The 12,825-nt window shown below is 36.6% G+C and overlaps 1 protein-coding gene across 4 annotated transcripts in view; it reads left to right on the top strand.

The window, feature by feature from the left end:
* The window catches only part of GTF2A1 (general transcription factor IIA subunit 1), a 30,309-nt gene extending 20,788 nt beyond the window's left edge, over positions 1 to 9,521 (top strand). For 3 of the 4 annotated variants that reach the window (XM_075103653.1, XM_075103651.1, XM_075103655.1), the window contains 4 exons: positions 747 to 880; positions 1,779 to 2,099; positions 4,107 to 4,196; positions 8,564 to 9,521. In XM_075103653.1, the coding sequence (XP_074959754.1) occupies positions 747 to 880; positions 1,779 to 2,099; positions 4,107 to 4,196; positions 8,564 to 8,671 (653 nt within the window). In that variant the 3' untranslated portion in view covers positions 8,672 to 9,521. Of the gene's footprint in view, positions 1 to 746; positions 881 to 1,778; positions 2,100 to 4,106; positions 4,197 to 6,345; positions 6,433 to 8,563 lie in introns of those variants that run through there. The other variant, XM_075103652.1, reaches the window with a different exon arrangement.
* Positions 9,522 to 12,825: the final 3,304 nt, after the last annotated feature.

Raw genomic sequence — 12,825 nt, 5'->3', positions numbered from 1 at the left:
TCTGATTAGAAATGTGGAAAGCTAATGTTTGACTATATCTTGGCTCTTGCTTTTTAGAGTTGGAGGCCATCTCCAAAGGTGTGTGAGTCTTAGATGTATTTTGTGAAGTGTGGAAAGATATAAAATGATAAAGCTATAGGATAATGAAAGAAAATCGAGGACAGGCATTATGGGAACAGAAGAGAGATGTGGATAATAAATGTAAGGACAGATTTTGCAAAAAGGCATCTGCACGATAGTATTGCAAAGAAAGGTATGCACACAGGAATTTCTTGTAATGTGGTAATCAGAGGGAAAAGAATTTGAGGAAAGGACATCATTTGACAGGATTCTGGAAGTACCACAGCATTAGCAGTGGATAGAATTTTTTGGGATGAATAACTGTATTTCTGTTTTGGTTTATGTTCATTTGTCTTTCTATCTGTAAAATCTGTCTTCTGAAACATGAGGTATGTTTGTAAGTGGGAGATATTTAAAATACTGTGCTGTGTTTAAAGCATTAGGCTTTGGCTTGCATATGTAAATTTGGTTTTGGATTACATACCTCACAATCATATTTAGATGGTGAACAACCTTGCTAGTTCTTTGTTTCTGACACAGCTGCTATAGCATCTTTTCACTGGTGAAAGTGAAACAAATGCTGTCCTTTAATTGTCAGTGTTCTTCCAGGAAACAAGCTTCTAAACGAAGATAATTTTAAAAGTGAATTTCTACATTTGATTAATTTGATATTTATTTAATTACAGGCCAGATCCTCCAAGTAGTTAGAACTGCAAATGGAGCTCAGTATATAATTCAACCACAGCAGCCAGTTGTTCTACAGCAGCAGGTCATACCGCAAATGCAGCCTGGTGGGGTACAAGCACCTGTTATTCAGCAGGTAAAGAAAAATTTTTGAATAGGTACACTTGACACAAAAAACATTGTAGTAGTTACTAAAGAGGCTTGCATTTTTGAGAGCAAATTGATATAGAACACAAAGTCAGAAGTGGTATGTTTTAAAAAAAGAATTACTGTGTTACGAAGTGTGGTTTGTTTGTTTGTTTTTTTTAAATGAACAGTTTTGACATATTGCTTTCAATGTCACTTTTGTTCTTGCCAGATTCTGACTGGCTACAGTTTAAAATTTATTTTGTGCATCCCCTGGTGACAATTTACTACGTTCATAATCCTCGTCTACATTCTTCAAAAAAGGTGTTTGATGGTTAAAATTATTCTGGGTCACATAATATATAAAAGAAAATACTTAAAACAAACACACCCCACCCCCACATCCCCCTTGGTTATTTTAGTGGTGAATACAGTATGTTTTATGAGGATTTTTGTTCAGCTTACAAGGTCAACTGTGTGTCCAGACTGTGTAAGCATTGAATTTAGCATTGTGTCACAGTTCTCCAGTTCAAACATGAAAAACAATTTGCAGAGAGTTTAAAGCTAAACATTTTATAGAGAAGGCTTAAAAATAATCTTTTATTTAAATTTAAACATTCCTCTGCTGTGCTTGGAACTTAGGTGTGACAGTAGTGCTAGCATTTTAGAATGGAAAGACAGTAGGTTTTCTTAGATTTAGCAATTCAAAATGCAGAAAATTAACACCGAATAGTGAAAGAAGGTGTGTTACTGAAGATTAAATTATATATCTGATATAGGTGGAATATTTGTAACTCCTGTTTCTCTAATTAGTGCAAGTCAGATTTATATGCTTTAATTGTTTTCTGTAAGTGATGTGGTAGTCTGTTATGTTAGCAGACACAGTACTTGCAATGATATTCCATCAGGTTTTGGCTCCTATCCCTGGAGGCATTTCCCAGCAGACAGGAGTGATTATTCAGCCTCAGCAGATCCTGTTTACAGGAAATAAAACGCAAGTCATACCTACTACAGTGGCTGCCCCTACACCAGCTCAAGCACAGATTCCTGCAGCTGGTCAGCAGCAACCACAACAACAACAGGCACAACCACAAGCACCGCTTGTTCTCCAAGTTGATGGAGCAGGGGACACATCATCTGAAGAAGAAGAAGATGAGGAAGAAGACTATGATGATGATGAAGAGGAAGACAAAGAAAAAGATGGGGGTGAAGATGGCCAGGTTGAAGAGGTAAACTTATTATTTCAGAAGTCTGGAGCATGTTTGTGTGTAACTTTATTTTTTTTCAATATTTGAAAGAAAACTATATGCTTCAAGTAATATTATATCCCAGTAAGAGAGTTAATAATAAGAATATAACTTATCCTTGTACTTCAAGTTCTTTACTTCCCATATTGAAGTTGTGGAAACTGTGTGTATTAGCAAAGTACCTTGAAACACAGCTGGGGAAGGTGGGAGACATAGCAAAAACTGTTAGTTGTCATAAATACCCTTTTAAAAACTTCAACAGTAATATATCTGATGTTATGAAGAGGTCAGCCGTGAAATTATGAAACCTTCAAAAGCAAACAGAAATAGTCAGCTCCACTTGGGACTGAGTGCATACAAAAGGAAGGTGTTAGGGAGGCTGACAAAAAGGAAAGCATATATTTAGTTCACTGAGGGGACAAATAGATGTGGTCTGACCTCCATCTCACTGATGCTCCGTTGCTTTCTGTTACACTAGAACAAGCCTGAGAACTCAAATTTGATTATAAAGCACATTCTAGAAACACATCTGACCTTGATTTAACAAAATCAGGAGATAGGAGCAGGAATGAATATTCTTCATAACTTGTTACGTTCTTAACAATATGTACTTCATTTAGACTTTGAATTTGCTTGGTTTTGGACTTGAGCCAGTGGTTCTTACTAAGTTCTGGTGTGTTGCACCAAAAAGCTCCAAAAGAATAATAATAAAAAAAAATTGGAAAAAAAAAAGCGGTGGGGAATATTAATAAGCTAGAAATACTGTTATCTATCCCTAAAATGCATTTCGAACTGTCAGATCATTTCCACAGCTCTCTGCAGCCTTTCCAATTATTTTAAGATTCTATTTAAGATGCCAATATGAAGAGCATATGTAGCATTTCAGTCTGTATCACCCATGCAGTGTATGAAGGTAAAGCTTCTAATTTTTATCAAGGAGTTAAAGCAGGTTTTTTGTAGTACATCTACAGTAGTGTCTGACAGTATTTTTCTGTTACAACTTAGAGGCTGGGTTCACATTACTTTTCCATTATATTGATCAGCATTGATGTCAGTTTGAATATTTGAATAGTTGCCTTATTATGTATAGGTCATCATGCTTAAATATTAAGTGTTCTTTAATAGTATCTTAATGCTAGAATTCTTGTGGAAAAATTTTTATATGCCAAGACTATTATCAGTATGCCAGAGATCTGTTAGTTTTGGTACCTTTGCTCATCAGCAGTTGCTTAATGAGTGGACCAGTTCCTTCAAGATTTTGAAGTAACTTCAATACAGTATTACTTTGTAAGGAATGAGGACCTCTAGTACGCCTTTCTCTTCTCCCCTAGCACCTCCCCTGTTTAGCTTATATATTTGGGAGTAGGTGGGAAGATGAGGATTATACAGAAGACTTCAGAAAAGTTGTTCTGTATTTACTAGAGGTTGTTCTGGCTTTTGAAATGTTTGTTATTTACATGAAATTGTATGTATCTACGCAAGATCATCTTAAAGCATCTTTTTTTCCCCTCCTGTAAAAACTCTGCATGTGTTGAGGTCTGTTTCTGTTTGTGGTACATCAAATCTGAATAAGTCATGTAGGTTCTATTTTTAATGGTACAAAGGGAGTGATGTGACCAATGTCACCTTTCCACTGCTTAGATGCTTTAGAAAAACGAAAATCTGTATGACGATTATTTTTGTAAAGACAAATGGCAAGCATCAGAACATTTACAGTAAAGGAGCAAGAATGGTTGTGGTGACAAAGGGCTGCAGTGCCCAGAATCTGGCCTGGACACTGAAGATCCGGACTAAAATTGGTAAGGACATCATCTCAGGAGGGAGGGCAGGAAGGAAGTGTATGTACATCAGCCCTCTGCTGGACAGCCCAATATTCCCCACTTCAAATGCATTTTAGGTCCTAAAGACGACTGTAGCCTCATGCGAGTAGTCAAAGTAACAGCTCTAAACTTACTAAACAGCATAACTTTTTGCATGTGTTTGTTTCAGGAACCTCTTAACAGTGAAGATGATGTGAGTGATGAGGAAGGACAAGAACTGTTTGATACGGAAAATGTTGTTGTGTGCCAGTATGATAAGGTAATCTCTAGGGAACAGAATCCAAGAATTCTACTTTCCCTGTTGTTCTTCCCATCAAGTAATGATTTTTAAGTAATATCTTTGTGACTGTTAAGTACAGGTAGGTCTGTAAAGATTAGAACGTGAATGGTAATAAAATAATTAGCTATTGTTTACTTCTAAAACAGGTTTGTGTTTGTAGTAAACTTGGTAATGAGTAAAGCTTAGCAAAATTTGGCTGCATTTTCTTTCTCTCCATCGTGTCTTTTTGTGACCTGTGACGAAAGGTTAGTCCTATGGGCTCAGGAGAAGGGAGCTATTGTAAGTAGTTTGTACCTTTGCTGTGGCCATGAATGGAAGCAGTAGTCATTGTGATTTAGACTTGTGGGAAATTGTTTCTTGATCACTAAAAATATCTCTCTTTGATGATAGAATGCTTATCAGAGGAGGTTACTTCTGTGCTGTGCATTCTTTACTGAAATGGCAGCGTGGAATGCTTTTGTTTATTTTGCTTTACATTCTGCTGAAGTGTCTTGGCTCCTCTATAATGACTAATTTCTTCTTGCTTATTTGCCCTGGAATATGCAAGGATTCATCCATGTCTAGAATTGTTTTAAATGTGTCTAGAGGATATCAGAGACCTTTTTACTGAGGTAGTGTGTAAATTACTCAGTGTGGATTTTCTTTCTTTTCCTATGCTAGATTAATTGGACTACAATGAATATGGATCCTTTTTACAGCAGAAAAAAGCTGTAAGCTTGCTGAGTGAAAACTCCTACGTTGCTAAGAATGGCTTGCTTAAAAAAATCTCCAGTTATGCCCAGACTCTGCTTAGACTTGTCATCAAATTCAACAGAGAGTTTAAGATAGAGGAAAATGGTATCAGTATCTACATACCAACCATCTGTCTCCTCCAGACTGTAACCCAAAACTGTTAGTTTCAAGGCAGTTCATGAGGATAGTGAGGGACCTCAGAATAGCAGTCAGAAACGCTTGTTGGGAGCTGCTAAAGCTGAGCACCAGTCACTACCCTGAAATACTCACCCTCTTAGGAATGCGAAAACAGTAAGGACAGTGTCCGTTGTTAACCTCTATTGCTACGTGCTCTAAAAGGCTTTCATCGCTTATCAGACAATTATTGTTCAGTTTGTCTCTATAAAACACCTAGGATCAGCTCAGTTGTTCTGAGCCGAGTTCCCTCTTGCACAGTGTCCTACGTCAGCTGATGGTGGATGCCTCTGGAACAGTGAGGCAAGGGCAAACTGGTATTGATGCTCTTGTAGAGCATTTTACTATCTTTCTCTGAAATGTCTCTCGTGGGAGAGATATTGGCTTTGTATCAAATGGCCAGCAGAGGGATTTTTTCCTTAATTTGTCAGAAATTAATTTGATTATTTTTTGAATCCTTGTAAACGTTGTCTTATGACAGGAAGTTTCATAAATGAATTGTGATGTGTGGAGAACTACTAGTTTTTAACCCATCAGTTTTATACGATACCTCCAATTCTTTATTTAGAAGGGTGTTTCCTGGTGCCTTTTATGATATTGCAGACCATTATAACCCTCCTCAGTCATCTCTTTGAAATCAGAGCTGCACTTTGCTTGGTTGTTACTTGTACAGCTGTCCAAATATCTGGTTATTCTTACTTCTGTTCTCTAGATCTGTTCTATTCTTCTGTATCTCATTTGATACAGGTAGATGGGTTGAGGGAGAATTGGAGCTGTTCGTAACACAGGTGAACCTTCAGTTTCTTAAGTGGCGTAGCAATGTTCTGCTGTAGTTCATGTGTGCTTTTGACACCACTGAAAAAAGAGCTGATGTTCTTACGGAAAAGTCTTAGAACATTGGGTCTCATTCCTGACTTGTAATTGTCAACTCAAACCCATCATTTTTTTCTATCCATGTAAGCTGGAATTTTTTTCCATCGTTACTACCTTCATATATGTTGAATGGCACCATTGTTTTGTTACACAATGAGTTAGGGCAGTAAAATTGTTCTTAGCTCTTCAGTAACTGTTCTTTTGTATCATCAGTGACATTTTGTTGTTTTCCAGATAATTAGCAAATTCTTAAAACATGCAGATTCCAGCCAGCACAAATCTCTTCTGGAATGATCTCATTTCACTGTAAAAACAGTGTTCTTGCCCTTGTTTTCCCATCTTTCTTCAGTTATTTATTCATCTGGGGACCTTCCTTCTTACCTCATGGCAGCTCAGACGCTTCTGATGAGGGATTTTTGTTGAATGCCATTTGGAAGGGCAGGTAGGGTATATAAGCCAGACCTTTCCTTGTTCATTTATTTGCTGTTGGCACTGACTTCTTAGCTTAAAATGAGCACAAACCAAACAGCAGCACTAATTATCGTTTGAGTGCTATGGTCACATCTGTTCTGGTGCTACTTTACTGTTTGTTTCTAGAGCACTGATAGATGATGAGACTTCCGTGATGAAAATTGAAAAATTGCAATGGGGTTTCCTTTGGTTTATGCCTTTTGTAAAATTTAGTTAACTTTTTTTAGATCGCCTAATTACATGTTTTATCTGCAAAGTTTATGATGATCTTTTCTCTTTCTGGACAGCACTTCAGCTTTCTGAAAGATCTTTATTTTCTTTGACCATCTTGTTTTCCTGCTCCTTAATTGTACTGGTGGTTTCTTGCTCTTTCTGATGGCCTGTTGATAGGTGGCAGGTATTTATCTGCTCTGTGCTTTTACAGTACGTGGGTTTTTTTAGGGTGTTTGCTTGGTTTAGTTTTTGGATTTGGTTTTGGTGGGAGTTTTGGGGGGTTTCTTGTTTGGTTTTTTGTTTGATTTTAGTCTTTTTGCAAAATTTACTTTCTACCTTTAGACTGAATTTAGTTCAATTTCCTTTAATTTTAAATTAAACATGAGAACATAATTTAGTTAAACACTATTCTAATGGATGTATTGACTTCTTATTACCCCTGGGAAAATGTTTGTTTTATGTAGTTGCTGTTCTAGTGATATTTTCTAATTTAAGCACTGCACACTGTCTTGAACCAAGAAAAGAACAGTGGGTTTGTGGGTGCCTGACTTAGCTTCTTCATGAAGTAGGACTTGACTGTATAGTTTCTAAAACAGTCTCAATGCTGTACATTGATGTTTATGCAGTAGGCATAAGGTAGTTGAAGTCTTCCAATACTACAGCTGTTTCTTGTCCTTCTAGCTTCCCTGATCTCCTTCACCACATTGGTCAACCTGATTCCTGTAGTCACGTAGTATTTGTTTGGGAATGGGTATGAAGAAAGAAGAGTTACTTTTGCATGGAATATTGTTTTAGAGAATGTGAATAAAACTGTTTTATTCTTTGCCTTACCCTGCGTCAGCAGGAATACCCACTCTAACCTGAAGATCCATTACGTCACAGGCACCCATGATATGGACTCCCTGGGGAGCAAGAATGTAATTAATGTCTTCCCCGCTCCCCTCCCCCCCCTGCTATTTCTTGGCTTGTTGCAAATAGCTGGACTGACCTCCCAGCTTAATCTCACAAATTTCTTTTAAATAAAGCCTTAAAAGGGCCAATATTTTAACTGGGAAGACGATAGGTTAAAGCTGAAACTTCATGATGTCATCCCCAATACTGGAGATGTTACTTTTATCACTTTACACTTTATGATGGGAATTGGAATGCAAATCATATACAGTGACTCACTTTTGAGGAGAAATTATAGAATATAAGGCTAGTACATATATTCTATATCAGCTTGTGTGTTTCATACCATAGAGATTTTCTGACTGAAAACCTAGCGAATAATCCACTTGGCTTTTAACCCCAGACTTAACTTTCAGAAACCCAGAGTCAAACTCTAATATTAGAAGTAGAAAGTTCAATACGCCAGTTATCTATACATAACATAAACTAGTTTCCATGCAGAATGGAGTAGAGACAAGAAGGGTAAACAACAAAACTTAGTGTTTGACTCTTTCAGGGCTGGTTTAGAAGGTTAGTCTTTCTGTTACAGTGGTTGAAGTGGGGATTTCTGGCTTTCAAGTGGAGTTTTGTGGCTGTGTAATCAAAGATAATTTAATCAAATTAAAGCAGCACAGGTGGTTATATCTCTCTTTCTTTCCAACCACCTCTAAAAATGTGCTATATGCTTTCAATTTCAGAATGCCTCTGTACTCGTGTGGCTTTGTGATGGCTGCTATCCCTGGTTTAAAAAACGAAAACAGAAAATACTGCTGTATGCATAATTAGTGCTTGGTTTTTATAGCTAAATGCAAAATTGATTTTCAGGACCTTTGTAGTAATTTAGTAATGTATGTCAAATAGTTATTTTCATTTTTTCTTGCTGTTATTTACTTAAGCATTATTACCTATTCCTGATGTAGAGTAATAGTTCAACTTTTTTCCCCTGGTTTTAGATTCACAGAAGTAAAAACAAATGGAAATTTCATCTCAAAGATGGCATCATGAATCTTAACGGAAGAGATTATGTATTTTCCAAAGCCATTGGGGATGCAGAATGGTGAAGTTTTAAAAGACAAAGCAAAACAAAAGAACTCCCTGTAAAAGGAAAAGTCAAAAGCAGGAAAGGTTGAGACTTGGACGTATACTCCAATCAAAATGTGTATCTGCACATCAGAAATAAACAATAAACAAAACTATCGGAACAAAGGTAAAATGTGGCAACAAAGACACTACTTCAGATGAGCAAGCCATGGACTGTAGCAGCTATAGTATTGTCTGGGAGCTGGTTTTGTGTGTTAGGAATACCTTAATTATCAATTCTACATACAGGTACCTACAGCTGGTATTTAGCATGTAAGGCTTTGTTCCCCCACCCCCTTCTTCCCTTGATTTAAGGTTTTAATACTTCTTCCACTGATTGAAGGAACTCTTCCCTTTGATAGATTATTAATCTGAAAATGCTTATTGTGTGTACAAATCTTTGCTTTGAACACTTCCTTTTGGTAGTGAGGATGGTCAGAATGTTACTTAAACTGCGTGCAAGCTTTGTACAGAAGGGTAAGAATTAAGGTGTTAAATTTTAAATAACTTGTATAAGGAAAATATTTTTAATTCTGATAAGCTCATTAATTATTGTATCTATTGTTTTCAATTCAGTTACCCATAAACAGGTTGTTGTTCTTAGCAGTTACAAAATGGTAAAATGATCATTTATATTTCAAAATTATTTTAACTTCATGTAAGTGATACCTTTTATTTAGGGCTGTATTTTTTTAAATAAGCACCTGTAGCTCCCCCTGCCCCCAAAAGTCAGATTGCTTAACTTGTTAATTATATTCTTGCTGTTTGGTGGTGGTTCAGCATCACTGAACTGAGATGAATAATGTAGTTTCTATTGTTTGTTTTTTTTTTTTTTAAAAAAAGCTTTGGACACCTTTTGAATCAAATATGTAGGTAATGGCATAATAGATGCATTCCTCCACCTGCTTAATACATGTATAGTCCAGGCATCCACAAATAACTCAACAGACCACAAGAATTACTAAGTTTTTTATATAGAAAATCACGTAAAAATTCTAACATCCTGGCTGCAACGCTGTTAATCAAAGATCCGCTTTAGTAAAAGGTATAGCCGTAAGTTACCTGCAGCAGTTAATCTCTCTAAAGTTTCCAGGTGGCATGTAATTTCATGAAGAGAGCTGCACAGCTTTGAGAACACAAATTTTGCTAGAGTATCTTTAGGCTGTCTTGGTAACAGAAAATCAAGCAGTTGGATGCACTAAACCTTGTGTAGTCACTTTTTCACTTGCGTTTTCCAGAGGTGTGGTTTTGTGGTGGGGATTTTTTTGTTGTTGTTGTTTGTGAAAAGCAACAAGGTTGCCTCCCCCCTTCTTCCCTTCCTTTCCTGAGAAGTGAACACCTTTTCTTCATGCATAGGTTATTCTTGCAAACCCTGCTTTCAGAAATGCAGTTACTTTTGAACGAGGAGAGGGAATGGGCATTATACTTCAGAAACTGTTGAGGAAGGAATGTTCATGTGGCTCACCATTTCAGAAAACTTTTGTGTTTCATTGGGTGCTTGGAAAGATGATGAAAAAAGGACACAGCAAAAATAATTTTAACTAAACTGGGGAAGACTTTCAGAAGCAGACATTTGAACCATGATTTCTGACCTTTTTTTGCTCGAGAATGAAACTACTTAAACATTATTTAACAAAGTCACAAGTGTAGTTTAGCAGTCTATTATGGTTGCTTTAATTTTCATTGTCTGATTTACTTGCCTCCAAGTGCATTCATAGTCTCAGTAGTACATAGAAAACTCAAAACTCATTGAAAAGAGGGGTTTTCCCACTGTGATTTTGTACACCTGTGCTTTCATTGATACAGACTAAAACAGCCTGTAAGCTATGTCTAGAGCCATATGGTTGTTAGTAAGCCGTCTACATATATAAGCTTTATGCAAAGTTAATTGATGTTTCTTCCAATTCATTCTTAAGTTACTGAATCGTCATTTAGAGTGCATTTTTGGCTTGGGGCTTCAAGGTATCTCAAACTGATGGGTGTTTGCTTTACTCTGAACAAAGCAGATATTTTATTTTTTTACCACTGTTGACACTTCTATGTACAACTGCAATGAAATCAATAATGTACCAACTAATTCCTTCCCTTACCTTTTCCATATCTGTTACCAGTAAGTCTTAAGTAGTGGACTTCAGAAAAATTCCCGTAACGCTGCACAACCAAACCAATAAAAGGAATAAAAATCCCTTTAGCTATAGATTCCTGTTCATACTACTGGAACCCAGATTACTTGTACAGCACTCTGTTTCCATACAGCTTAGTGGTTTTTTTCACCCCCATATATATGCTAGAAGCTGCATAGCCTTTTTATTTATTTTTAAGGGATAGCAGAACTTCAAAGTTAACTTAAGCCCAGCCTGTTTTGAAGGATGTTAGAAGCTTTCTGAACTTGCAGAGTCTCTTGCAAGCTAATTGTAGGGTATGCTTTTCAGATAAGAAGTTTTGTCTTCAAATACCTGTGAAGTTTTCAGAAAGCCAGTCAGACATGAACATACCAAACTGTGCTCTTATTGCTACATCAAGTGTTCCTTTTTTTTTAAAATCAAAAAGCATGTTTTAATTTCATTTTATTGTAGCAGCTTGCTGTAAGAATGTAGTTTGCTTAATTTTATTATTGTACTTGAATTTTTAATCATGGTTTTAACAATATAACTGAACAGACCATTTCATTAGTTCCCAAAGAAACCATTCCTTTCAGAGGGCAAGGGATTCCTGTGTTCATAGTTCATAAATTCCCCCCATCCCCCACCCCCACCCCCCTGGCAGTATGTTCTTTTGGTTTTGTTTTCTCCCCATTTAAATAGTTCAGTATTATGGAAACAAGTAAAGATTTCAAGAGGTCTTATGTTAAAATTTGCACAGATAATGGAGCACCTTTTATGATGGAAAAAATGGGGAAGATAACTTCATAATTATAACCATGATAGCTGATGGAAACTTGTAGAGCAACTGGGCAAAATTGGGAGTCTCGTGCCTTCTCAGTTTGCAGAATACCTGTTTCGCCAATATGACAATACTTCTTTTTTGATTCCTGCAGTCCTTCGATCAGAAAAACTTCTTTGCTCTAATTCTGTTGGGTTTTAGTGCGTGCAATCATTTTAAAACATCTAAGTTGAAAACAAATTGAAATGTTTTCTGTTAAGGAGATAATAGAGAATTTAGTCACATAAAGGAGCTTTTATATTGGACTATTTAAATAAAATATGTTTTTATTCCCCCTCAGTTGCTGGCTAGTGACAAGATTCCTTTGAGGCTTCATACTCCTTGTTCCTGCATTGTACTGATAAGTTGCATTTGAACATCATTCGGTTTCCTAAACAAAATTTAAAGTGATAATTGTGGTCCGAGTTTATTTCCGAGAATATGATCCGTGATTCTGAAGCACAGTTTCTAGAAAAGAGCAAAGAACATGTGTCATGTAACAGATTTTTTTTTATAAATGTTTTTTTTTTTTTTTCCTGCTGCACAGTTAGGAGTGTTAAAGTAAACTTCATTGAGTCTGTGAAAATAATTCCACTGCTTGATAGTTAGCAGTAATTATGTCACCACATAACACTACCAGAGTAAAACTTCTTAATTCCAGTGAAGGAGTTAGAGACCTTGTTAATTAAAGTTCATTTTGATTCAATCTCTTCAATTTGTAAAAGCTCCTTTAAAAACAAAGCCCCCTGAAATTTCCCCCAAAGCAAAAGCTTCTTGATAGAATGCAATACGACGACCAGGAAGTGAGCAGTGGTTTTAGAATAACACACACTGGATTGATACTGGGCTGCCTTACACAGCATCATGGGGCTTACTGTGCGCCAGCCCACCCCACCCACACCCCCACACCCCAACCGAAATTAGAGTTCTTTTCAGACTTTGAGATTAGTGACTAACCAAGATGAAGAAACTTTCATATTGTTACGTATTGGTGTCTGGCATTGAAAGTCTCATTTTCCCATTGCTGTGGCTGGTTGGGAAATGTGTGAAAAGCAGTCCCTTAGTTTCCCTGTTGTCTACTTTTTTTCAGGCAGTTCATGCAGTGTGTCTTTTAGTTATTATTTGGTGGATTAGACATTGTGGAACAAAAGGAGCTTTTTTAACAGGAAGAACTACCTTGGGTTAGCTATATGAACAGCCATCCAATGAGACA

This window comes from Phalacrocorax aristotelis, chromosome 9 (assembly GCF_949628215.1).
Source record: "Phalacrocorax aristotelis chromosome 9, bGulAri2.1, whole genome shotgun sequence".
NCBI classification, from domain to species: domain Eukaryota; kingdom Metazoa; phylum Chordata; class Aves; order Suliformes; family Phalacrocoracidae; genus Phalacrocorax; species Phalacrocorax aristotelis.
Note: the sequence above shows the minus strand (reverse complement) of the source record. Positions and strands in the feature narration are given on the sequence as shown.